We start from the raw sequence: 26,594 nt of genomic DNA, 5'->3' as shown, positions 1-26,594 counted from the left end.
CGAAGCTGAGCTAGAAAAAGCACTACAAAACACCAGACTTGGGAAAAGTCCAGGACCTAACGGTATCTTACCTGAAATCCTTGTCCATGGAGGAGTTTGCTTAAAAGCATTCCTATGCGCTATCATCACCTTATTTTGGAATACTGAATCCGTACCATCCGACTTAACGGACATCAATATGACAATTCTCTTCAAAAAAGGGGATTGCAGTCTTTGGGGCCACTACAGGGGAATCTCCCTACTTAGTGTTGTAGGGAAAGTTTTTGCTGACATCCTTTTGCAGAGACCGTAAACATTGCAGAAAGAATATATCCTCAGTCACAATCAGGGTATCGAGATGGTAGAAGTACGATTGATGGTATTTTCACCCTGAGACAACTGATGGAAAAGGCTAGAGAGCAACGTCAAAATATACACATTGTTTTTGTCGACTTTAAAAAAGCCTTTAACACTGTTAATCGAGATTTGCTCTTTTAAATTCTCGGAAAGATAGGTTTTCCGTCCAAGTTTGTACGTTTAATCAAGAAACTACACGAAAATGTACATGCACGTCTCATCGTTGATGGGTCACTAACTGATCCCTTCGAATACAACAGCGGCGTAAAGCAGGGTGGTAAGTTAGCTCCGACACTATGGAATATACGCTGCACAATTACTTCTCTTGCTTATAAAACCATTGGTCATTCGTACAGCATTAAAATACGATTTCGGTTTGATGGTGACTTGTTCGATCTAAAGAGACTTAAAACCAAATCAAAATGCTATCTTGACTTTATCAGGGAAGCACAATATGCAGATGATATAGCTATTTTCAGCAATTCATCCTTTGGTTTGCAGGCTCTTTTAACAGCTTACAACGAAATCTTTTAATTAACATCAGTAACACTGAAACCATGTGCATTGGAGAAGAGTGTAAATTCTTTTTGATGGTACAGAACTTATTAACGTCAAGCGATTCAAGTATCTCTGCAGTTTTGTATCCAGAGACTGCTCGATGAAAGGTGAACTGACTGTTCGTTTTCAGGCGGTCTCATCTGCATATGGTCGTTTGCGAAATAGAGTTTTTGATTCGCATGATCTTACTACCTCTACAAAAATCAAAGTGTGGAAGCAATGTTTATTGTCTTTGCTTCTCTATGGCAATGAGACTTGGACACTGTATCACAAAAACATCAATCAATTGCGTACTGTACAACAGCGTCACCTAAGAAGAATATTGAAAATCAAATGGTATGATTATGTTAGCAATGAGGATGTTCTACTTAGTGCTGACTTTGAAGACATCGAACTGATGCTCTTGAGAAACCGGCTACGATGGCTCGGCCACGTATCAAGAAGTGGAAGGAACACGTGCTATTGGTCGACCAAAATTAAGGTACAAAGACACGTGCAAAAGTATTTTGAAAGATGGGTTGGTTTTGAATGAATGGCAAAAACCTTTGCCAATAGATCTCTTTGGAAGGATCTAGTGTCACAGGTGTGTCTGAATATTAATGAGTTAAGAATTATTCGGTATGAGCGAGGAAGGGAGAAGAGAGCTAGAGTATCATGAATTTATTTATTTATTTATTTATTTGTTTATTTATTTATTTATTTTATTTCATATATTTAACTAAATATATTTTATTCATTTTATTTCATTTTGACTAGGTCTAAAGTTCTGTACTTTTATCTCTGTTTATCTATGTTATGCCCGCTTATCGGGTAATTGGCGTACATATATAGTTCAAGGGAATAAAAACTAAGCCTTAATTCACGTATGAACGCATCAGAGCTGGCTCCGCGTAAAAATTCACTAATGTGTTAATTTTTTATCCGGAGACGAAGAAAGGCTAAAGCAAACACAGATCCTGCGAATTGTGTGAAATACGAACTAAATTTAGGTGATTTTAGAAAAACCTGTTTTTGTCTATTAGGATGCTTGCTAATCTGAATTTGGTTCATAAAATAAAAATAATCTTATCAAAAGGAGACTTAACAAGCTAGGACTACGACGTTGTTCGCATTTACGACAAGGACGAAGTAAAAGTGGCGATATCAATACCAATAATTTCATTATTATTAATAACTTAATTTTGACAGATTTTGGCACTAATTTTTGCTTGTTTCACGTACAAAAAGTCAGTTGTGTTATACAAGTTTCTAAAAAGTGGTTTTCTATAAAAACTTTCAATAATATTTACACTCTCTAATTCACACTTTAGTTCAAGGGAAAAAATATAGAACAAGTGTAAATATAAGATCATATAAAAATACAGCGTCAACAAAATGCAAAATAAATAATGAATATATCAGTAAAATTTGAGATTGATTTTTTTTCAGCTGACTGAAAATGATTTCTTATGAAGACCAAGTGAAGGTGTCATGTTTTAATTCACGTTTGGATATTTTATCTATGAAGTTGCAAAAGTTAAACATGACATCTTCTTCGAAGTTTAACTTGATCTCCTCTTTAGAATACTGTGGTGAAAATAAGCTCCTTAGCTTTTCAGCAGATAGCAACCCTGTATACAGACTAATATTACAGCTAAATCTTTGTATTCATTCAACAGTTTACATATTCCCGTACTAAAAAACTCATCATTAAATGTGTTTATCTCTTTAAGGCATGAGGAGATAGTGAGTATTAAGCAGTGTTTTTAATAAAACTTTCCTTTTTCGCGAAAGGAGGGGGATCCTAAGATAAAAAGTTCCTGGAAGTTTTTAATCAAATCGCTGGACGAAGATTCACTTGAAAACGTTTCGATTTTAAATTTTTATTTTCTTATTTCAGAATCAGGCATTGAAAGCGTAGGTCATTGGCGTCTCCTGTATTTTCCATATGTATATAACAGAAAAATAGATATTTACATTTCATTTCAAGCTATTAGTGTACGTATTTCAGTTTTTTATCATTCTTATTAGGCATGTATGTATGATAGACATGGCATAATGAATAAAATTGCCTTGCTGACATAAACCTTATTGATCAGGCTTAATATGAAATGAGGTGGTCCATACCCATGTAATAAGTAGTAGTAATATTTATTTTATATGAGATAACTGTATATTTTACATTAAATAATACCTGCGGGTAAACCATCGGATAGTATAAAATGCTAATGCAGGTGATGGCCACCAATATAAGACCAAACAATTGCAATAAGCAACGTGAAACTACAAAAAAGAAATTTTTAGTGAAATCCTTTTTTTTATGCAGTGGAGAGATTAGTGCTACAACAATCCAGAAGAGGGGTTTTTCAGATTTTTTTAGTTGTTTTAAAGTGAGAGTTGCTATGTCGTATTGGTGAAAGTGTTGTTGGATATTTTTCCAATTAAGGATAAATTAATAACGTATTTATTTGAGACCAAATGAGGTTGTCCTAACAGAGGGTCTAGCTAGGAGTTTAATGGATTTACTTCTTGTTGAATGACCAATTTTAAAAATATCACAAATATTAACTGGAGAATGCAGATTGATAATTTTAAAAGTTAAAATAATATTGAGAAATTTTATAAGATCTGAAAAAGTAAGAATATTAAGATTAAGAAAAATAGGATTTGATGGTGAGTTAAGATTAGAAAAAGTAATGATTCGGAGAGCAACTTTTTGTAAGCGAAAAATTCTACATGACTTTGAAGTGAGACACACTTGTGGATTATAAGAAATACTAGTCGATTAGGCCCGTGGAAAAATCCACTTAGGCAGAAAAACAATTGAAAAGTTCTGTCATTTGAATTTTGATGACATCAGCAAATATTTCAGTATATTGAATATGCCTTTTACTAAAAAAAATAATCTAAAAATGCATAAAAAGAAAGTATATAAGTCATAATTTAACAAAAAAGTTCTTAAAATCTAACACAAAATATCAAATGTCAAATTGCATGAAATCCTCCCAACAAAACTTCAGACAAAATATGAAAAACAACGGCGTGCAAGGTGTAAAATCTAGTTAGTAGAAAGTTACAACATTGACAGTCACAACCCAGACAGTTACGACAACAATAATAATAATGTCAGAAATAACACATATCTCAAATATGTATATATACATCTTATTATGTGATTATGTTGAAAACCTTCAATATTTTAATCTGAAGTGTCGAAAAGAAAGGCTTGCAACAGTAAGCACAGATCTATGAAATAAGTTCTTTACGCATTTTAAACATTGTCTTTTCCTTAAATGCTTATACAACAATACAACCTGAACAATATCAAAAAGCCAAACTTAAACAAACACAAAACACCTAAAAACAAAAAGTTAAACTTTGAAAAATCATTTATTCGGTTGCATACCATCCTCTCCCGCAAAAATATGCACAAAATGTAAAAACTAACCGGTTAACAAAACAATTTTTTGTCTAATTATCCGTACTGACTTTACCAAACATTTTAACCTGAAATGTCGAAAAAGCAATGAGCAAGGAGGAAATTTCAAATCAACAAAAATTATTATTTTGAAAACATTGTATATTTATATGGTCCTTCCTCACAAAAGTTTACAATAAATGTAGAACACAAAGGTTTATGAGGAGCAAATCAATATATGAACAAAAATCAGTTCAATTGGCATGTTCTATATTGTCTTCAGCCATAAAATCTTCCACAAAATTGATATGAAACCCATCAAATTTAACTCAGAATCAATATAGAAAGTGTTGCGGAGAGCACGGCAAGGAAAGGGCACGGCAAAGGCAGGCAAGGAAACAAGAAGAGGAATCAGCAAGGCAGGGGTAGGCAAGGCATAGAGGCACAGGCAAGGGCATAGAAGCCAGGCACCAGAAAAGGCATAGGAAGGGTAGGGAAAGGCAGGCAAGGAAACAGGAAGAGGAAACAGCAAGGCAGGGTTAGGCAAGGCAGGGGCAGGCACCTTAATAGAGAATCCCCCTACAACTCAAAGATTCGTATACTCGATATATCTAAGATATGTATCATATTAATCCAGGAGTATAGAAAATATTGAGATGCAAATATTTCAAATTCAGTAGCTCAAACAAAGCTCTCAAATTTATATCCGGTCAATATATATACAGTGAATCATGTTAGCAGAATTATGTGCCAATACAAATATTTAAACAATCGGTCATAACGCCAAAAAAACTATCAATTTTTAATAAATCTGAGATTAAAAGTTAACTTGGTTCCAATGACAACAACATTAAAAAGTCAAGATATAGAAATAATTAGAGAAGTCCACGAAAAAGGCGAAACATTTACCTGGTTGTTGTAAGTGCAAGATAATTATGTTTTTCCTAGCCCTGTCCAGGATTTGAACCTGGGTCTCTCATTTGCATGAGTGTCATAGCCATTAGACCAACAGGGCATGATTATATATATAAAAAACTTTACATGTGCATCTTAATATGCTCACAGTCTTTTTACTAAAAAATATGGCACCTAGTTTGGTATATTTAGCACGAGGGTGCCGATAAGCCGCATACGCCGTAAAAAGTGCGGGCGTTTTCGGGCGAGTTCGGCGTTTTGAAAAAAATTCAGGTATTTGCCCGAAAAAACCCGCATAGTCCCGAACAATGCCTGAAAAAAAAAAGATTCACCACAAATGACTCTCGAAGAATTATTTAAAAAAGTATAAAAATTAAAATGAACTATGTGATAGCGAAGTTTTTAAAAGAACTGTTTTTTATGATTTGTGATAAGATTTACTTGATAAATAACTTATATAAAAACTTTATTAACTCCTTTCTCTTCAAACGCATTCTTTTAACTGTCGTCCGCCATGTTTATGTTACAAGGTGTTGCATTTCGGGAATGTTCCGGGCGAGTTCGGGCGTGTTCGGGAAAGTGCGGGCGGTTTCGGCCGGAAACCGTCAATTTAATTCGAAAAGTCGCCCGAACTCGCCCGTATATATGCGGGCGTTTGCGGCTTATCGGCACCCTCTTTATTTAGCTAGAAAATCTGAGCCACTAAATTATGTTTTATGCTTTAGTTAGGAGCTTTTTAGGGGTGTGAATGACCTAAAAGTGAAAAATAGTGATAGCTCTACATAACCTTCCATTTTCACTATATTTTTCAAAATAAATACTATGGACAAGTTTGCAAAAAACACATTATGGAGTTTGCATTTATTCTTTTATTTATAAAAAAAGTCCAGGCTCTTCTGCTAAAAAGAATATATGTCTATACCAATGTTCTTTTGCTGATTTGGCTAAACTTTTGGTTCTTAGTTTTTTGTCTAAAATTGTTAGAACCAACATATTTTGTGGATAATTGTAGATATTTGATGGTACTTTCCTAATCAGAGCATAATTAACTCACTGTGCAGTATGTGTATGACTAGAAAATATGTCTTAAGGATCATTTAAATCTAGCTACATAGCTAATTTTATGCCGGCCAAGTAGCCAGGTTTATGTCAGATAAGTAGCTAGTGAGAAAAACAGTTTTGTGCTGGTTAACTACCTAGTTTATGCTGCTAGCTAGCCAATTTGGTAGTGTTTTACCAGCTTATTTTGCCACATATGTTGGTAGTTATTTGCTAGTTAGGTGTGGGTGAGAAGAGGTTCATTACATGTAAAAAATAGTGATATACTAGCTAGCTATTCATACTTCCCTCTTTCGTTTTCTTGAAAATATCAGTTCGTCCCCATTTTCCGCTTGGCACCATCTTTAAAAAACAACAAACACTCCATCGCTTTGCTCTTTGATAAGCACGTTGTCTCGCTTACTATAAACTGTACTAAAGAATGACCACATTAAATTGCTGGATTACTGTGATTTTTTGTTTGAATTTTTATAATTCGGATGTATAGGGACGAAATCGCATAGAAATGCTATATACTCTCCATCGTACTTCTTTTCCCTTATATTTGGCTTATATAATGAGGAAATAGGCTCCGCTACGCTCCGTGCGCTGGCGCGCACTCCGCTACTCTCCGCAAAAAGCAGTCATTTAAGTGCATACAAAAATACAACTTGTAGAATATCAAATTATTATTTTTAGTATATATAATTGCATATGGTCCTCCCTCACAACAGTTAAATTTTTGCACTAAATTTGCAACACAAAATACAAATTCTAAATAATTCCTATGGTTTTCCTCAAAAGTTTAATCAAAATATAAAAGATGAGAGGTGAACGACAAAATCAAAGTTTGCAGAATTTAATTATTTTGGTATATATATGTCTATTGATATATGCCCTTTATAACAATATTTCAATCCAAAATGTGAAAAAGAAAAACAGTTTGCAACAAAATCAGTTATTCTGATGATATTGCATACACTTTTTCTCCACAAAAGTGTAAAAAAAGAATGGTTGTAGGAAATACTTCTGATTCAACAAAAATCAGTATTTGCATCTTGTACTCATTAAATATTACCCAAAATTTCAAAAAAATTTGATATGGAACGCATCAAATTTATAAATAGAGAGGGATCAGTCATTTCGGTATGTTGTACAGAGTCCTGCCCGGTAAGAATTTATACAAAATATAAAAAAAAACACAAGTTTTTTCGGTGTTGTACTCCCTCAAAAAAGTTGAAACTTTTCTTGAGACAAAATGCCATAAACAAAAACATTTTAGTCAGAACATCTAGAACAACAAAAATCAGTACACTTAAGGTACCAGAATTACTACATGTTAAATAAAAATCGTTTCGTCATATGTCATGTAACCGATGTATATAAGTTTAGTTACACAAAATGTGAAAATTACATTATTTGCATACACAAATTGTGAAAAATACATTTGCTTAAAAACAGTCCTTAAACTCTTCTTAAATATTATGTAATACTTTTTTAAAAGTTGTTGTGGCTTGTTAATTTAAGCTTAAAATGTCAATTAAAATAAGTTACAGTCACATTCTTAACAAAAACCACTAAGATTAGCTTACATGTAAAAAGCAACATAAAACTGAAGCTAACATAAGGTAGCTACAGCAGCTAATAGCTGGTCACTTAAATATAAACTGGAGACTTAGCTAGGTATAAAGAACATGGCTACATATTTATAAATTCCTAGCTACCTAGCTAGTTGTTGATGGTGTGTTGATTCTAGCTAACAAACATGTCTCGCATCAATAATATCATCAAAACTTTAAAAAACATAAACAAACCTTTCTATACTTCATTTATATACCATGCCCCTTTTTAAATGCTTTTGTAACGATTTATTTTGAAGGCAAGAGAAGACAAATGCTTAAAAAGGACAGCCATCTTTTTTGCAAACACAATTTCCGTTACTTTGTGCTAGAACTTCATTTAACAAACCACACAAAACTCGCGGCTTTTCACGACAAAGAAGACATATTTTTTTCGGCAACATCAAAGATTTTTTTCGGCAACATCAAAGGAAAATGACGATATCAACTTTGCCTGTCACAGAGACACGGAACTGGCGTATTATTATATAGATGAGAAGAAATGTATGATAAATTGAGAGGAGGATATCCTTAGGCACATAATATCATAGTTTGCATAGAGCTCCATTCGGTTTTCTTCCCAATTAAAGATATGTGAAAATCCAATCTAAAATTTCATTTATTAATATACCTAGATATCTTACATGAGATAAAAATTCAAGTTTTTTTTTCCATTCAATTTCAACCTTATATCATAGTTATTCAGTCTTTGCTAGATTTAATGCTATCTTGTTTGCAGTTAGCAATTTGTATATACATTTTAAGTCTATATTTAAATGCTTCTGCATTTTCTTTAGATCATGGTTAGCATGTAACATATAAGTGCCAATTATCTCCTTGGAAAAAGGAAGAATTGTGTTCGTTTATAAAGGCATATTTTTTAGAGGAGCTTTAAATTTTAAGACTTAACTGATCGGGTTTATCATTGTGCGTGCACTTTGTAACTTTCATTCTTATACTAAAAATATCAAAAAAAATCATGGAACAGCGTTGAATTGAAAACTTGGAAAAAGGCAAGAAAGTTTATCAATGTGATCTATCTTAATTTTCTGATCATTTCTCTTTAGTGTATACTAACTCTCTCAGCGATCACTGCCTAATCGGAATCAGCCGAAAAGCAAACTGTAAACGATATCCTCAAAAGAACATCAAAGCACGTGATTACTCAAAATACAACAAAGAAGATCTAAAGAATGAAATTCGCAACGTGCCATGGGAGAATTGTTTAACTGTCACCGACTTAAACCGAGCATGGGACTAATTCAAATACTACTTATCAACCGCAATCAATAAACATGCGCCACTTAAAGAAAATACTGTACGTGGAAAATCCAACCCCTGGATAACCAGAGAAATCAGAAACTTAATGAATACGCGAGATTATCATCATCGCCGTTTTAAACGATCAAATTCTACCGGAGATTGGGAAAGTTATAAATCTTACCGAAACTCTGTAACCAATCGCATTCGTGTTGCAAAGGCAAACCACGTTCGTGCTGTTCTGAAAGAATCTTCAGCAAATCCAAGAGATTTTTGGAAACAAATTAAGTCGTGCTACCCTACTAAAGATTCGTCAAGTCCGAGCAAAACATTCGTAATTAATAGAACAGTAACATCCAATATTCGATCAATTGCGAACAATTTTTGCTCTTTTTTCACCAAAGTTGGTTCAAGTCTCATGAAATCATCAATAACCAACTTTACTTGGAAACTATTCAACATACGTAATTATATGCGCACGATTAATAAAAGCAATGTATCATTTAAATTCCAACCAGTGACAATTAATCAGGTGAATAGAGTACTAAAATCGGTTAAAACGGCTAAAGCTGCTGGTATTGACACTATTCCCGGTAGGATAATTAACGACATCTCAAACGAACTAGCTGCACCTGTCATGTTCTTGATAAACAAGAGTTTGGAAACTGGTACATTTCCAACCTGTGAAAAATCTGCAAAAATAACACCATTGCATTAATCTGGCGATCGCTCAAACATAGATAACTACCGACCCATTTCCGTACTAAATGTGTTGTCTAAAGTCATCGAACGAATCGTCTACGACCAGCTAGCTGATTATTTAGAAAATCAAGATCTATTGAGTGAGCACCAATATGGTTTTCGACGAAAAAGATCTACACGTGAAGCGGTTAAATCACTTGTTGACGATATAAGATACAATATAGATAAAAGTAAGACAACCGGAGCTCTATTCATGGATTTGAGAAAGGCCTTTGATACCGTAAACCATGGCTGCTTTCTCCAGAAACTGCCTTATTATGGTATTACTAGCACTGAAATTGATTGGTTAAGCAGTTATCTTTTTAATCGAAGTCAAACTGTTTTCATTGATGGAGCATACTCAGATCCTGAAAATATGACGCATGGTGTACCCCAAGGTTCCATTCTGGGTCCATTGCTATTTATTCTTCTTATCAATGAGTTACCGTGCCAATTGAAACACTGTCGAGTATTGATGTATGCTGATGACACAGTCATATATTCATCAAGCAAGTCGTTGGATGAAATTGAACATTGTATAAATTTGGATGCAAATATCATTCACGATTGGATGAAGGAAAATTGCCTAATTATTAATCCAAAAAGGGCAAAACAGAATTTGTCGTCTTTGCGTCCCGAAAACCACAAGCCTCTGTCAATATTGTGATCGATCAAAATGATATAAACCAACCAGATTATTACGAATACCTTGGGATTCAACTGGAAACTCACCTTAACATGAACCATCACCTTAAAAAAACATACAAGCGTATAACCTCACGCATCAAACTTTTATATAAAATACGTTACAAAATTTCTCCAAATGTTGCTAGAAACCATCTTTAACTCAATGATCCATCCACTGTTCTTTTACTGCTACGACATATTTGGTGGAATGAATCAAACATGGATTGGAAAATTTGAGTCCTTGCTGAGAAGAGCTAAGCACATCAATAAAACCCGCAAGAATTGGTCAACATTCGTCACTCAAAGAAAACGGAAAGTAGCAATTGATGTGTTCAAAGCCGTTAACGATATTACTGTTGACAGCAATTACAAATTGGTTAGCCATTCGATTAACACCAGAGAAAATAGATCTAAATTAGTCTTACCTATCATCAAGACGGAAGCTGGTCGGAAGCTTACGTATTATCAAGGAGTTTAGTTTTTAATAGTCTCCCCTCTAATATCAGGGAAGAAAAGAGTATGATAAATTTTAAAAAGTTTTTGAAACAAAGTGAGTTCTAGGTCTATTACCTTAGCTTGATTATTTTTTTGCTGAGATACCCTGTAGCTACAAGGCTTTGTGAATTTAGAATCCTATTTTTCAAATTCGATTTTGGCAACTTACCTTAGCTTGATCCTATACGTTACAGGGTGTCTCGGAGATACGCTATTGTTTCTCTGATTTCTAATGTTGTGAAGTTTGAATCCTAAACTCAAATTTTTTCTAATTCCCATTTTTGCTAATTTTTCTGTTCATAGTCTGCTATTTGATTATTATTTTCTTTTCTTTCTTTTTTTCTAACATTCTCATAATTTTATATATGTTATTTAAAAACAAAAAACAATTTTTGGCTCTTTGTTTACTTTGTTTATTTTTGTTTTAACAGGTCACTCGTTGATAACAGTGCAGATATATTATATCATACTGAAGATGTAAACCTGTATAAATGTGATTAATAATAATAATAATAAAATCAACAACGTTGACGAGATTCCCATTAAAAACCCAAAAAAGATTGATCACCTTCTCTGAATGAATTCTCTTACATTTACCCCACATGTCGTGTACGGGGATTACAATTATGAAATTACTTTCTTTCAGACTAATTTCTTCTAATTTTCGAGTTCAAATCTCTCAACTTGAATTTATTTGCATGTAAAAGTTTGCTTTTTTTGTTAACGAAGCGTACAATCGTCGTCTTAGTTTCGTTTTCTCTAGCGTAAAGGCGGTGGCATGCTTTAATATCGCTTCCAAAAAATTCAATACCTATAGCCTTAACAATCTCAATAACTTTATCTTGAAACTCCTCTTGTTCAATAGAAATAGGTATACCACAAACTTCAACGTTGTTCCATCGGATGTACTGTTAGAGATTAATTTGGTTTTAGTACGCGGGGTATCACTTTCCAGACGTCTTTTGGTTTTCCCACTGACAAGGCTTTTTTGTAGATCGATCTTTTAGCATTTCGTATGGACTTTTTAAGCCGGTTTCTAATATTTCTAAAGACTGTCTAATCATCATCCGTTGCGGTGTGATACGCTTTCGTTCGACACTTTCCGTTCGTTAACAAGTGTGGATAAAAAAAGCAAAAGCTTTTTACCTTGACCAAGCTTATGCGAAATGTGTAAACGACGTATGAATTTATGTATATGTATAGGATTTAACTTACCTGCATGAGTCTACGATACCTTTTTCTTTCTTTCTACAGTCATTTATCCTTACGTTATTGTTTGCAGTGTTATTATATATATATATATATATATATATATATATATATATATATATATATATATATATATATATATATATATATATATATATATATATATATATATATATATATATATATATATATATATATATATATATATATATATATATATATATATATATATATATATATATATATATATATATATATATATATATATATATATATATATATATATGTATAATGGATCAATCCCATTAAAACAATTTTGGGTTCACTTTTTGTCTTAAAACTTTCTTGGTTTTTGTTATCAAAACGTATATAAAGCAAAGTGTAAAGAAAAAATATTACATGTTCTCTGGTCTCCCATAGTGCTCCCCTACTCTTGATGTTGTTTGAAATATGATACAGCAGTTTTAGCCGTTGAGGTTGCTTATTTGAAAAAAAAAATCTGTTTGCATATGAATGTTATCGCAACGAGGATAGGAATGGCTGAAAATAAAAACAATGAAGGCTGAAATTTTAACTCAGCCTAACGTCTAATTCCAAAATGACTGACTGATGGTTGACTATCATTAAAAGTTGTGTATAAAATTCACTTGCTGGTTTGCTTGGTGCGGTAAGGAATTGTAACCAGAAGCATTATGTTGTTCATAGAAAATGTTTTGACTTGGGTGATGTTGTGTTTGTATTTAAGAGCTCAAGGCACGTGAAAGCACTTCCATCGAGCTGCACCAACCCTTGCTTAGGTAAGACATAAATTTACTTATTTCTTCGATTCAACCACAGAAAGTCTCGGTGAGGTCTTTTATTAATTCAAACAAACCTTGGCGACATTCTCTATAGGCTGTAGATACGACTCTTTTGAGGTGGTTTCGTTTATTGTGTGACAGTTGTTGTGCTATGGAAGTTTTACGTTTACATTAGCAAGAATTTAAAGGTTTTTCAGTTTCACAACTACTCTCGGTCACAATATTTTTCATTGTATCTTCGTTTTCTCTAAGTTGTATGTTTTAAAACCACTACCATCAGTATCATAATTAGCATAGCTACCTCCACTTGCACTATTACTTGACAAACCAAATTTTAAGGGCTTAGAGTTTGCGGCTGTCGAATTTTCCACTTTTTGATGGCTCGTTTTTCCCCTTCTTATCTATTTTCACTTTAACTTGTTCTGCAGGTCCAAAAAATCTCTCATCATTTTCTTAGCAGTCATGGCTTCTCTCACATATTGTTCAGTTTTATCTGCCTCAAAATAAATCGAAAATCGAAACTATTAGATCTTTGATAATCTTGGGAGTTTATTTAAAGTTCTTTTTTTAGTTTTTGTTCCCTCTTTCTTGTCGTTCTCTTCTTCAGCAGATAGGTTTGAGATTTTATTTGACATACGCCATTGTAATCTCGTAACACTTGATTATATGTGTTTATATGGGAAGAATTCCATTCCATCTTGCCCAGATATAAAGGTTCTGTAATTTTTTTTTAAAACGGTTTTTGAAAAGTAGTTTTAGTAAAAATAAGTTATTTTTAATTGCTGAGTGCCGTTATTCTTACCTAGAGTTTTTTTTTAAAAAAAATTTTGATCAGTTTGCCCTTTCGATTGATCTATATATTTAACTTTTGAATGGTGAGCATAGAAGAAAGGAAGACAATTAAAAATAGTGGGAACCATCGAAATTAAAAGCTTTGAGAATGGACATGGCTAAAACTAGCTTAAACTTATGCCATATAGCTCCTTATTACTTCACGTGCCTATATGCCTTTGTTTTTAAATGGGTACGGATTCTTTCATTGCATAAAAAAAATATTTAAAAAATACTAATAATAAAATAATATTTATTTTTTTTGGCCTGTTTATCATACAAGAAATATGTTGCTGTGTTGAAGTAACTTCCGTATTTAGAAAACATATTTGCTAAACATTTACAACGTATTTTCATGCATCTTGTTTTTTATAAGGTATTTTACACAATATCCTATATTAAAGCAGATGAACGCCAAAGGAAAAAGGAAACGTGCAACTTTATCCGTTCTTGATGATTCCCACGTTAATTCACCTTGAATTGAATTCTTTATTTTATGTTCAATCGTGTCAGGAGTGCGTTTCCTTAATTCACCAAAGAAATACTCTGTTTCCAGATCTATTATGGTATTTTTGCAGGATGGCCTGAAATTATCTGCATAACTTCTTCGCATTCTCAATTTCGCTTTTTTTGAACTGGAGCAATAACTGTTGGTATCCGACGTGCTGTTCCACGCCTTTTGTGTTGGGTATTTTTCCTAAAAATAAAATAGTTAGCGATATATGTTGGAGCTGTATAACACGTGTGAAGCTATAGCCAGGGTCACAAATCCTGACGCGCAGATAGTTGTTTGCTTTACTTTAACATACTATCGTTAGATATACTTTTTTAAAATTTATCCGTTTTAGGATATTAACTGCTTTGGCTTCTTTTTATTAAACGATAAGCGTGACGTTTTCAATTTATAACGATTTCATTGATCATAATTGAAACAGAAAGTTTGCACACCGTGAACAGGAAGTTTTGCAAACGAATTGCGTAATGTGATTTGAGAAGACATTTTTGAGAAACCATAGAAACATTATTTACAACCGTAGGAATATCTTTCTATCCTTATGGAGAAGGCCTGTCTTTCTACACTTCTACAAAGTCTAAGTTAATTTCCTTTCGTTAGAAATTTACGCTATCAGAAGTTGAACGTTTTCTATGTGCGTATTCAATGCAGTTACAAATACTCAGTAACGTTATTGATCTGTGTTATTATTTTTATGAAAGTTCTTGCTAAAAGGTAGATCTTGTTGTGTTGCAAGCTTGAGGGTTCACACGTCTACTTATTGCATACCAGCTGTTACTAGAAATGTATTATCATTGCAGCTAGCCGTTTTGTCACATCATCGTCATGAAATTTTTTTGTGCGATAGAAAGTTATAATTAAATTTATGGTACTTACCTTTCCTTCTTCTTCTTCTCTTCCTTCTTCCTTTTTAAGAAAGTAATTTGCAAAATTTAAGACCAGAATGTATTCCAATAAGGACAAGAAAACAAATATAAAGGACACAAACAAATACAAATCCAAAGCTTTGATGTAGCTCACTTTCGGCATGTTTACATTTACGATGCCTAGCATTGTGATCAAGGTTAGTATAGTCGTCACACAGATTGCAGAACGAGCAGGCACTGCAGATGGAGTGATCCAAAATGTTGTCCATGTTACCATGACAATCAAAACACACGGTAAGTAAACTTGTATTAAAAAGTATTTTGAACGCCGTTTAAATGTAAACTGAGCTGTAGCACTTGAGTATTGCGCTAAAAATAAACAAGCAAACAATGGTCCTGTTTCACATCACTGATCAAATTATTTACTTATTTTTAGAACTAGATTCATCATGCCAGAATGCTAAAATTTAAACTACAACACTCTAGCCTGCGAGAATTTGCCGTTAAATGAAATCTCTCACTACATGAAAAAATAATTCCTTTTAAAAAATAAAACAATCTTACCAGCATGGTAGGGCGTTTTATTGGTTGACTTCATAGCTTCTATCACATCAAAATTAGACATTTGTTTGTCGTAAACACTTATGTTTGTACATTCCCCGACGCATTTGTCTTGGTCGTAACTTTGCCATGCATAAAGAATTTGACTTTTATTGTGACCATCTATCAAAAATCAAAAAATACGCACGCAATGCGGTATAAAACGCACGGGTAAACTCATAAATTCCATCCGACTAGTTTATATAAAAATATGAATATATATTATGTTTAAAATATTATTTACTTTGTTGACAAATAACCACGAAGCAATAATATCAACAGTAATCAATAATATGTTTCTTACAACTTTCTATAGCCAAAAAGCAAGTCTGTTTGTCAAACGGATAGTCTCGCAAATCCATTAAACACGATGCTTTTGTTGTTATCCTGTAACAAAATTTCCCCACTGTACAAAATTGATCTATCGTTAGCAGCACAGGGAACACATTGTTCTGAAGATTTCTAATGCACTTTTTTATAAACAATGCTAAATTTAAAAAGTGGCCCATAAAAGTTGTCATTTGTAAACAATAGGTCGATAAATTTGCATGGGGAGAATAAATGGTCAAAAATTAAACAATTTGCTTGCAAATAGTCAGTCAAATTAGTTAGAGAAAAAACCCTTGCAACTTTACCTTACAGTTGTATTAAACAGTGATTTAACAGACAGAGCAGATAAAAGACCGAATCTGTCTTTTTGAAAATTCAAATGATATAAAATATATGCAATTTTCACTCAGTTTTAAATATTTTGTAAATTTGCTTCATTTAATCTAACCAAGGTAAACAAGGACTAAATAATTCTTTCACCTATCCTAAGTAACTAACCAGTGTTTGAAACAAGGTGCAAAAAATCAATTGTATATAAAAATTTGTGTAGTAGCAAGATTACTGCTGAGACATCCTACATGTGCATTTGGGTTTCATATTAAATAAGTGACATATTGAATATATCCAATTATTAATTGCAATTTTCCCATGACCTAGAACGGTTAATTTGGCAATGAAATTGTATGTAAGTTATTGAATTTGAAAACAACACCTACCGCGCGTGGTAAACCACATTGCCATTGCTCAAATTCACTGATAAAAATCTATTATTTACTGTCACGTCATGGTACTTTGATTCTTTAGAATTGATGAATACTGTGTCAGGTAACCATAACTCTTCAACATTTTTCCCTACTAAGTTTATCAGAGCTTCTTCACGAGTTTTGTGAACTTTAAATCGGTAATCGTCCCAAAATTGAGCGAAGTAAAAGTCCATTTCAAATTCCTATACATGAGATTAAAAGTTATCAGTTAGAAAAATAGTGTTCTTTCAAAATTTTTATGTTTTTATTACCATTGCTCCTTCGTTGAGTTTGCTGAATGATAGTACTTGAAGTTCCAGCTTTACTAAAGTTGCATTTTCTAAATAAAAAGAAGTTCAATATATTTTGCTTAGTTCTGTGAAGAGGTTGCTCACTGATAATTGCGCTGCAATAAACTAACACAGCTGCAAGACCTTTTATACACTTCACAACCACATTAGCATCTACACAACCTGCTTATGAACGCTATTCATGCTTAGTATAGAGGCATGAGTGTGGTGCTGCGGTAGTCGTTAAAAAAGGCCTATCCAATAACTTGCCTTCTGATAGGCCGTAAGTCATAAAACTTAACACGAGTGATGTCTGTCACATGATAACTAACAGAATTAAAAATCAAGTCTCAAATGATGATTGTCAGAATAATATTTGCTGACGTCAGAATTTTCCTAAAAAATTTCCAGTTTTCGAAGATCTGATTTCAAGGCAAATTTTTTGGCGATATTTGCTTAAAATACTCAAATTAACCATTATTGAACAAAAAAACGCAAATTTAATATTTTTTATGTTGTTTATTTAGTGGATTGTTTGTTGGAAATATACTTTCTTTCTACTGTTTTGAAAAAAATCCCACAAAAGCATCAATAATTAAAAAACAAATCGAAATATTCGCAAAGGGTAAGAAAATAAGTGGATATCATTCTTCACTATAATATAACACCAACAATTAAATATAACAGCCAGAGATATAAACACTTCATCTGCAATATTTGACAATGCATTTGACATATTTTTGCAAATAATTCAAGCAATAATAAACTCGATACTGGCATAATAAGAACTTGAGTGACCATTTTCCAACTTTTCTGCAAACTGATAGCTCCTCAATCACAACTAAAAAACTCACATATTCTGTTATTAATAAAAAAGCAATCAATCGACACTCCCTATTCTCAAAAACCAACTATTAATAAATTGCTTTAAAATTAGTCATGCAAAGACAAAATTTTTAGTAGTGCGTACGAATTACCTTCAAAATAAAATATTTCGACACACAGTAAGAAAAGGAATTTCCGAAAACCCAAGGTAACACTTAAAACACAAGCCTGTTAAGCCCGTGGTTCACAAAAGGAGTCATTAAATTAATCCTTAAAGGAAAAGCAAAGAATATATGAAAAGTATTTAAAAAACAAAACATACTCCCATAAAAAGAAGGAATACAAAACACAAGGAATACAAAAGAAGTGTCTAAAAAGCATGTTTTTTGTTTTACTTAAAAGGGTATAAAAGAAGGATGGAAGAATCTAATTTAAATTTAACAAAGCTTGCAAAGCAACAGTGCTGGTATTGATGATTAGTTCCAATGCTGTAATAAAATATTTTTGTCATCAACCCACATTTAGATACTTTTCCAGCAAGTTTTAACTTAAGGTTTGTCAACTATTTTACCTCCATATCCTGCTCGAAACTTTTTATCGTATGACTTCATGACTCGATTATACAATTTCGACAAATCTGTAGCGTTTATTTTGCGTTCCCTAAAAGATAAATTGCATGTCGTTCTTACTAGTATTTATTGCATTTTTTTCAATTTTTCTTTGAATCCAACCTTGCCAGTTTTATCGGGGAATCTAATTAGTCGAATTGGCCAATATCAATCGCTGACATGTTTTTTTGTCCCTGGTATCCGGTGCAAATCAATTAAAATACCCACCTATAATGTAAAAAATTTCCTAAGCAGAAATCCTTAGGTAATTTAGCTGGCATCAAAAGCAACTTTTTAAATATTAGTGCTAACACAAGGAATTAGTAATAACACAAGAAATTCTTGCTAATTCTTTCGAAAATCAAACTCGAGCTTGCTAGATGTGGCATCTTATTCATTGGTACAAAAATGTAAAACACTTTGGAAGAAAAAGAGTTTTCTGATATTCGGAGAAAGGTGAATGCTTTTAAATAAAACGTTGGAAAGAAGTATTAACTTAATTTATAGGGTTTTCGCACATCCGTTTGTTAATTCTCAACAAAGAATGAACAGACGGATGTGAAATGATAAAGAATTACCTATATATACTAAGATATTGCCGCACGTAGTGTAATGGGTTTGTCTGCGGCGTCAAGTTCTTGGGAAGGCGGATTAAATCCCGCTCAGTGCCGCGCAGCATGTTAGTGATGCGCAAAGTAGTTCTTTCGCAATATGATTAACTCAATTATCGTTCTTAAGTACGTTGTTGGCGTTAATAGGAAATTTATTGACTAATTATTAATATTTTGTAATTGTGGTGTGAAACAGGATTGTATTGATAGCAGTTGTTACAAAACTAAAGCAATTTGTCCTGTATATTTAGTTTGAATAAATAAATAAATAAATAAATAAAATAAATAAATTAACAGCTATAATTGCCTCCAAAAATGTGCCTTTAGAAGTAGCGTTGCCGATAAAAACAATTTAGTTGTCTGCTTTAAAGAAAGAGACAATTGTAGATGATGTTAGATGTGCCTCTTAAACATTTTAAGCGCCTTTTCTCTGTCGGTAGTGTGCTGTCTTCAGATTAATAATTAATGGCAGTTCAGGCAATAGTTTTTAAAGTCGCCGAGAAATATGTGTTTGCAAACATTATTGCACCTTCCTCTGCACGGTAAATTCTGTTTTCTTGCTATACTTTTACCAATCAAGAAAAACAATTTTTTATTTTGCCATTTATTATATTCTAATTTTGCGTTCACTGCCGTATTTTGACCGCAAAAAATACGTTTGTGACCCAGCATAGTTTCATATTGTTCAGGCTAGTTTAAAGAGCGGCCAGTAAAAGGCAGCGTTAGATATTCCCTTTAGAGCGTGCGTACATTTATTTTAAAATGATCCCGTGACAAATTTCACTATGTAAATACAAAATTAATTTTTGGTACGAGCGTTATAGGATCTAGCATATCGTTTTTCGTCCGCTTTTAGTGATTATGACATCCCAACTTGTAAAAGAGTCCCTTAAAGCGAAATACAGCGATCTTGGTTTATTTGAGAGATGATAACTTCAGCAAAAGACTAACGCAAGGGGTTTATAGTACATATTAGCATTTTTTTGTTGCAAAAACTCACCTAAAACACCTAAACATTTCAAATTATGGTGGCTGGCTATCTTTTCGACCACTTTCCTTATCCGGCTTTGTATAACTCGTCACCATTCAGTACATTAAAGGAAAACGATTTAACCTGAAACCATTCTTGCGAAACTTAATACCGGGCCTTTTTAAAGGCAATCAAATTTCAAATTTGTCTGAACAGTCCTGGTACTTTTTCTCTCGTTCACCCTATTTAACAGCAAAAAAGAAGCTCTAGGTATAAGGGGTGGCGTCTCAATTTCGTTTAAACACACCAGCACTATGGTTACGCAAGTAAAATAGATGTTTTCTGTTAGAATTTACGAGTTCTACTTTAATTTTACTAAAGATTTTCTTTAAAATGATACACTCGCAAATTATTAAATTGCCATGCGAATCTAAGATTCTCGTTTCAAAGCCAGGTGTTACATAACGTATTATAAAAGAAACACAAGGACATATACTTACTTATGTGTGACATTTTGTGATGGAGATTTTGTTTGAAGTTCTTTTTCCATGTAATTACTACTTCCTGGGCGATGACCTCTGACAATTGATAATAGTAATATAAAATAAAGAAGGTGCATTGTTTCTCCAAAATTACTTTCAATTTTATCTTCTAAATATAAATTAAACGTTAGTGTTTAGTGCCGCTAGTTCGCCCATCGGTCAGCTGAAAATATATTTTTCACTGCCAAAATAAATTTCACTCAATTAATTGTACACAATTTTATATACTTGTTTAATATACTATTATTATACTACTAGTTGATAAAGCTCGTGGAGAAATCCCCTTAGGCAGAAGGACAATAAAAAAATAGGCTGTTTTCGATTTTTTGCTGCCGTCAGAAGTGCAGATACAAAAAATATGACGAAATTTAGTTTATTCGTTGCCTGTAATGTGTAGATGTTAAAATGCTGTTCAAATAATGTATAGGATCATGTGTTTTCAACAAAAATTCAAGGAGATATATATGCGGTTTTAAAAATTTACGGACGTCAGCAATGGCCCGTCGAAACCCAGGAAATGTTTTTAAAAAAATTGTATACCCGTTGCCTTTATTGTGTAGATCTTGAAACGCCGATCAAGAAAATGTGTAGGATCATGTACTTTTGACAAACGGTTGCAAAGATATTAAGATTTGAAGGTTTTTTGATGATACCATTAACCCATCTATTCCGAAACGGATTTGGGGACCCAGGTTTGGGTAACTTACCCAAATTGGTCCCAGGTGGTCCCTAGTTACCCTCGCGGTGAAAAATCATTGACGTCACCGCCTCGTTTCCAAGTTATTTGGCATCAAAATTTTAGGTGCATTGTAATGGCTTCATTAATAACATAGGATATTGACGTTAAAGTAGTGTTATTTTCGTTGCGCCGTAACGTCAGAAATTTTAACATAATAGAGATGCATTTTTCCGCAACATCAAAGGAAAATGAACACAACCACTAAGAGACTAGTCGATATGACCCGTGGAAAAATCCACAGGCGGTAAACCAATGGAAATGAGAACCATCACTTGAATTTCAATGACATCAGCTAAATCTCACAAATGGCCCCCAAATGTACAAAAAAATTTTTTAGAATAGAATGTATACCTGTTGCCATTATCGTATAGATCCTGAAACGCTGATCAAGAAAATGTATAGGATCTTGTACTTTTGACAAACGGTTGCAGAGATATTAGGGTTCAAAAGTTTTTGATGACGTCATCAACCCGTCCATTCCGAAACGAATTTGGGAACTCAGGTTTGGGAAAATTTCTCAAATTGGTCCTAGGTGGTCCCTAGTTACCCACGTGGTGAAAAATCATTGACGTCATTACCTCGTTTCCAAGTTATTTAGCCTCAAAATTTTAGGTGCACTGTAATGGCTTCATTAATTTAATATACTTTCTTTGACATTAATATTATTTAAACGTTAAAGTTTGGTAAATTGCAGAACAATTTTAGGGGCGATGTTTTCAGGACTGTATCAAAGAGAATAGTGAAGAATATAAACAACTTTGCAAAAGTCCCAGACAGACAGAACTGGCTCTAATTACATAGATATATCAAAACAAGCATGCGTAAAAATCTAAATCCCTTTTTGCATTAAACTGTGCAGCACTGATGGAAATCTAGTTCATGCAATTATTAAAATAATATGCCATGCAATGTATAATGTCAGTGTTAAGCACATTTTATAGTTCTTTTTAGATATGCCTCCAGCAACAGAACTTTCTTGTGTCATTTAAACATACATATGGCCAATATATAGAATTTCCAAAATGACAGATAGTATTCCATCCAAACATAAAGCCAAAAAGCAAATATAGATAAACGGAAAAAACAAAAACAAACAAAATATAACATAAACAAACAAACCAGTATACAAACAAATACACAGAGTTAAAAACAAATAAGAAGATAACGAATTTTCATTTATATACGAATTTTCTAAATCACAGCTGCACCTGGCAACGTTTCGTCTTTTCACAGTTATATACCTTTTATTTTTTCTGGCTAATAAATAGATATTGATTAGTATTGAGGTTTCTTTTTGTTATTAGTTTTATTATTTTATAAGTTCGTATTTATTTATCTATAATATTTTAAGTTATTAAAGTATCTATGGTACAATCCTTGTAAAAATAGGTCGATTGTTGCCCTTTGGTCTGTTCTTTTATTTAATGTGTTGATAGATTTAGATATATTAAAGAAAAATTAGAATCGATATTTTTAGAAGACTTAAAATTAAAGTCTTGTTATTTGATCTGACAAACAATGGAATTGAAATTTTCACAGTTTCTACAGTGTATTCCTTTGTGTAAATTTTATCAGTGGTATCAACAATAATACATTTTAAAATAAAAAAAACGTTGTTTTCATGATCTAATAAGAAACAAAATTACAATCCCAGGCTACACAAGTTGAAAATCATTGGATAAATAACAGAATACAGATTCCAATACAGATGGACGTTGTTAAATCTACAGAAAGTTTATAAAGGTGTCTCGGCTTCTTAATGAAATGGACCTTTTTCGACGTCAAAGACGTCGCACAACCTAAAGAACGTCGCTTATATATTGGTTAGAAATGTTCTTGCCACTGTTATTAGAAATTGCCCCGGATAAGCCAACTTTTACTATGATCAAAACTCCTGAAGTGTGAAGCAAAATTATGGCATCAATTTCTTTAATTGGCTGTATCAAAGGTACTTAGTGAATGCAGTGAATACAGGAGTTTTGTCATAAATATTAGTTGCGACTACGGCTATAATGCTATGTTTTATAAAACGTATACTTTTAAAGACTTTGCAGATATCAAAAAATCCATATTTATGCGACTCTGTTTTTTAAGTAAAACAAAAGATTAGCTAAGGGTGAGAAGAGAACAAAAAAGGGTGCCTGAAATCATATATTATAAAGGGGATTTTCAGATGCTGGAAACCCTATTTCCAAGTAAATCTTCCGAAAAAATGCGACTATTATTAAACATGGGCGAAACGTTGATTTTCGAGTAGTCTTGATATTAGGGTAAATTTTAGCCTCAATGTTCTATAAAGCTTGGTTCCTACTGCGCGTTTAAGTGCGTAGAAGTGCGTTTATGATTCTTAAACACACTTATACGCCCAGTGCGAACACTCACTAAACGCACCTAAACGCCAAAATTTACTAAACGCGAATATCAAAAAATTTTGTTCTTCGCATTTAACGATCAAAGACACCGCCATTCAGAAGGATTTAAATGTGCTCAAAGTAGAAAAGTTTCCAAAATATCCAAATCCACTTTAAAAAGGGCTGTGGTTGTTTTCGTTTGGCTGATAGTGGTTTTGCGTTAAGATTAGCCGTCAAAATAGGCACCAAAGAAGAATGACTCGAGTGAAGATGTTTAAGAACTAACTCTTTTGTAGCTATGATCTGGTTGCATTTAATTGCTACGTTACCTTTATATACTTTTTAAATAATCGATATTTTTGCTGTGATGGGACATCGTAAGCTTGCAGTTTATCCTTCTTCAATATTTTCAGTTTGTATACTTATGGGAGCTCAGTGTCCTAGCTGCTAAATTTCAAAGTCGCCTTAAATGCTCAAGAAATGCTGTTGGGACGTGTCAGCAGTCATCATGGTCGATATTGAGAAACAATATCTACAGAGTTTGTAATTTAATTTGCAAAATTATAGCATCCTTGTCTACATAGATGACTGTTGCGATTCATCCATCCACTAAACTTTTAAAGTGGATGGATTAATGTAGGTTGGTTTTTGGGGTTTTGAAGATTACTTTGTATGGCGATTTTGTTTCATCATATGAATTTTAGCATCAATAGTTGTCAATTAAGGGAGGAATTTGATTAGAAACAAATAGAAAAAATGTGATTAAAAAGAGAACGAAATTTAGAAGTGAACATCTCTGTTTATTAAAAAAATTCGGACTGAATGTGAATAAGACATCAATTTTTGTAAGTAAAGAAAATTTATATTCGTCGTTATGCGTTGCGTTCTGCTAAAATATGTTACATGTAGATTGCCATGAACTAGTAAGTTATGTAGAAGGCTTAAAACAGCTCATTACTCTTTTTGTGTAAGCGAAAGGATAAAAACAGCCACTCCACGGAAACTCATGGAAATAGGATAGGCGAATCTAAACACTGATTTTAGAACAACTGCATAATTCGACAATTCTTTTAATTGAAATTAAACAAGGAGTTCTGCAAATCCCAAAAAAAGTTTAATGGTCATTTTTACCAAACTTAATTGTCTCGTTTTATTCAACGCATTTGACGATTGCTTCAAGTTTTTCTTCAGACGAAATATGGAAACTGATAACAGAAACATGGTGGTGATTTGTAGTAGTAACACAGGTGCAATATAAGCCACAACTCTTGACAATGTGTTATTGATCCAGCAGATTCCACTTGTTCCATATTCCATGTTCTGCTTACCGATATATTCCAGGAGCAAACAGATAGAGACAATGCGGGTGGAAGAAAAGTACGTCATCATGGAATACCAAAGTACTTTACCTTTATGACAAACGCTTGATGCAAATGTACCGCCAAATCGCCTTTGCATGTCATATGCTACGATAAATGTCCATAAATGCGCCGTCAGCCACAACCAATGTAAAAATATTGCCGAAATCTTGCATATCTTATGAAGTAACTTGTTTATTTCTAATAACATTACGATGTACGTTACCAGTAAAGTGCAAGACAACGCGATTGTAATTTTACCTGGCGTATTTTTTAAAAAAGGTATGATTGAGTATAACGTAATTGTTATGATGAGTGCAGCGATACTCAAAAAACTGTTGTAATTAGGTTTTCTACATAAAGTGTGTTCTCTTTACTTTGTCCGGTGAGGTTATGTTACATAAATGATCACTGGAAATAATAGTTTGATTTTTCATGCATATGCTCTTAACACAACCACCATAAACGATATCAAATATCTTCCCATTTCTGCAGATTGGTAATTTTCTTTTTCCATTCGCACCTGAATGTAAAGTGGATGTAAAACTGACCAACATACTAAATGACCATAAAACTTCGGGAAGAAAACAAATGTCCATCATTTTACTATCGACAAATCCACTCGACCCAAGGTCCGGCAAGGGTCTACTTTCGTTGCTATAGCATTTCATGCGATGTGGATTCATCCAATACTGGAACAAGCGGTCTGACATAACGACTCCTGCATAAGCGAGACACAGATTATTTTCAAAAATCGGAACAGTTAAGTCTTTTATGAATTAGTCCTCTATTCAGAGTCGTTACATTGCTGGAAATAGTTTTCTAACAATCCGAGAGATTTTTAATGGTTAATTCGTTTGTAGAAGAATCTATATTGCTCGGTAGACACCACTTAATATCGAATTGAACAAATTTGTAATCGTTAACACCATGGCACCTTGCACATGCTGAATTTTTATATACCACACCAGTACTTGTTTTTGCGGGGATATTATAAACATCATATTGTTCCTTACAACGCTTATAATATTCCGATCTTTTGTTTCTACAACGGGATATCATGTATACTTTTTGAATGCTGTGAGTCGGGTTGACTTTACGATTTAATATAGCAGTACATCTAACGTCTTGGAAAATATATGCCTTATTCAGAAATAACTTTAGATATTCTTTAGGGGGCATTGGGTTCTCCTGAAAGAACTTGTCAATGCAGCATGTCCCACCATACGGACAATGGTCATCACAGTCGCAGCTTCCAGGACGATCATTATAACATGAATAGTACATACCGATTTCATCAAATAGCCCGGTGACGTTAAAGAACAGAAGGTTGCCAAAGGTACTTTGAATTAGATCTCGAT

At 33.1% G+C, this 26,594-nt stretch overlaps 3 protein-coding genes across 3 annotated transcripts; 1 reads left to right on the top strand and 2 right to left on the bottom strand.

Annotated features, from left to right (window-relative positions):
• Positions 1-337: 337 nt before the first annotated feature.
• LOC130625064 (uncharacterized) lies at positions 338-1,426 on the top strand. Its single transcript, XM_057440145.1, has 3 exons — positions 338-358; positions 490-829; positions 936-1,426. Exons 1-3 carry the CDS (start codon positions 338-340, stop codon positions 1,424-1,426), a joined length of 852 nt encoding a protein of 283 aa, XP_057296128.1.
• A 12,712-nt stretch (positions 1,427-14,138) lies between these two features.
• On the bottom strand, positions 14,139-20,893 carry LOC130625919 (gamma-aminobutyric acid receptor subunit alpha-6-like). Its single transcript, XM_057441044.1, has 8 exons — positions 20,744-20,893; positions 18,626-18,714; positions 17,212-17,279; positions 16,913-17,142; positions 16,171-16,253; positions 15,831-15,989; positions 15,277-15,635; positions 14,139-14,583 (listed from the first exon to the last, which is right to left on the bottom strand). Exons 1-8 carry the CDS (start codon positions 20,860-20,862, stop codon positions 14,227-14,229), a joined length of 1,464 nt encoding a protein of 487 aa, XP_057297027.1. The 5' UTR covers positions 20,863-20,893; the 3' UTR covers positions 14,139-14,226.
• A 3,922-nt stretch (positions 20,894-24,815) lies between these two features.
• On the bottom strand, positions 24,816-25,478 carry LOC130625427 (adhesion G protein-coupled receptor L4-like). The gene has a single exon (XM_057440520.1). It carries the CDS (start codon positions 25,442-25,444, stop codon positions 24,956-24,958), a length of 489 nt encoding a protein of 162 aa, XP_057296503.1. The 5' UTR covers positions 25,445-25,478; the 3' UTR covers positions 24,816-24,955.
• Between the last annotated feature and the right edge of the window lie 1,116 nt (positions 25,479-26,594).

The sequence above is a fragment of the Hydractinia symbiolongicarpus genome, chromosome 14 (genome assembly GCF_029227915.1).
Source record: "Hydractinia symbiolongicarpus strain clone_291-10 chromosome 14, HSymV2.1, whole genome shotgun sequence".
NCBI classification, from domain to species: Eukaryota; Metazoa; Cnidaria; class Hydrozoa; order Anthoathecata; family Hydractiniidae; genus Hydractinia; species Hydractinia symbiolongicarpus.
Note: the sequence above shows the minus strand (reverse complement) of the source record. Positions and strands in the feature narration are given on the sequence as shown.

Coding starts and splice junctions, on each gene's coding strand:
- LOC130625427 (XM_057440520.1), bottom strand. CDS start 25,444: ATGTTATTAGAAATAAACAAGTTACTTCATAAGATATGCAAGATTTCG.
- LOC130625064 (XM_057440145.1), top strand. CDS start 338: ATGGTAGAAGTACGATTGATG. Junction 359..489: donor TGGTAGAAGTACGATTGATG/GTATTTTCACCC, acceptor ATTCTCGGAAAG/ATAGGTTTTCCGTCCAAGTT. Junction 830..935: donor TTTCAGCAATTCATCCTTTG/GTTTGCAGGCTC, acceptor TTGATGGTACAG/AACTTATTAACGTCAAGCGA.
- LOC130625919 (XM_057441044.1), bottom strand. CDS start 20,862: ATGCACCTTCTTTATTTTATATTACTATTATCAATTGTCAGAGGTCAT. Junction 16,254..16,912: donor AATGTGGTTTACCACGCGCG/GTAGGTGTTGTT, acceptor ATTTTGTTACAG/GATAACAACAAAAGCATCGT. Junction 14,584..15,276: donor GAGAAGAAGAAGAAGGAAAG/GTAAGTACCATA, acceptor TTTTATTTTTAG/GAAAAATACCCAACACAAAA.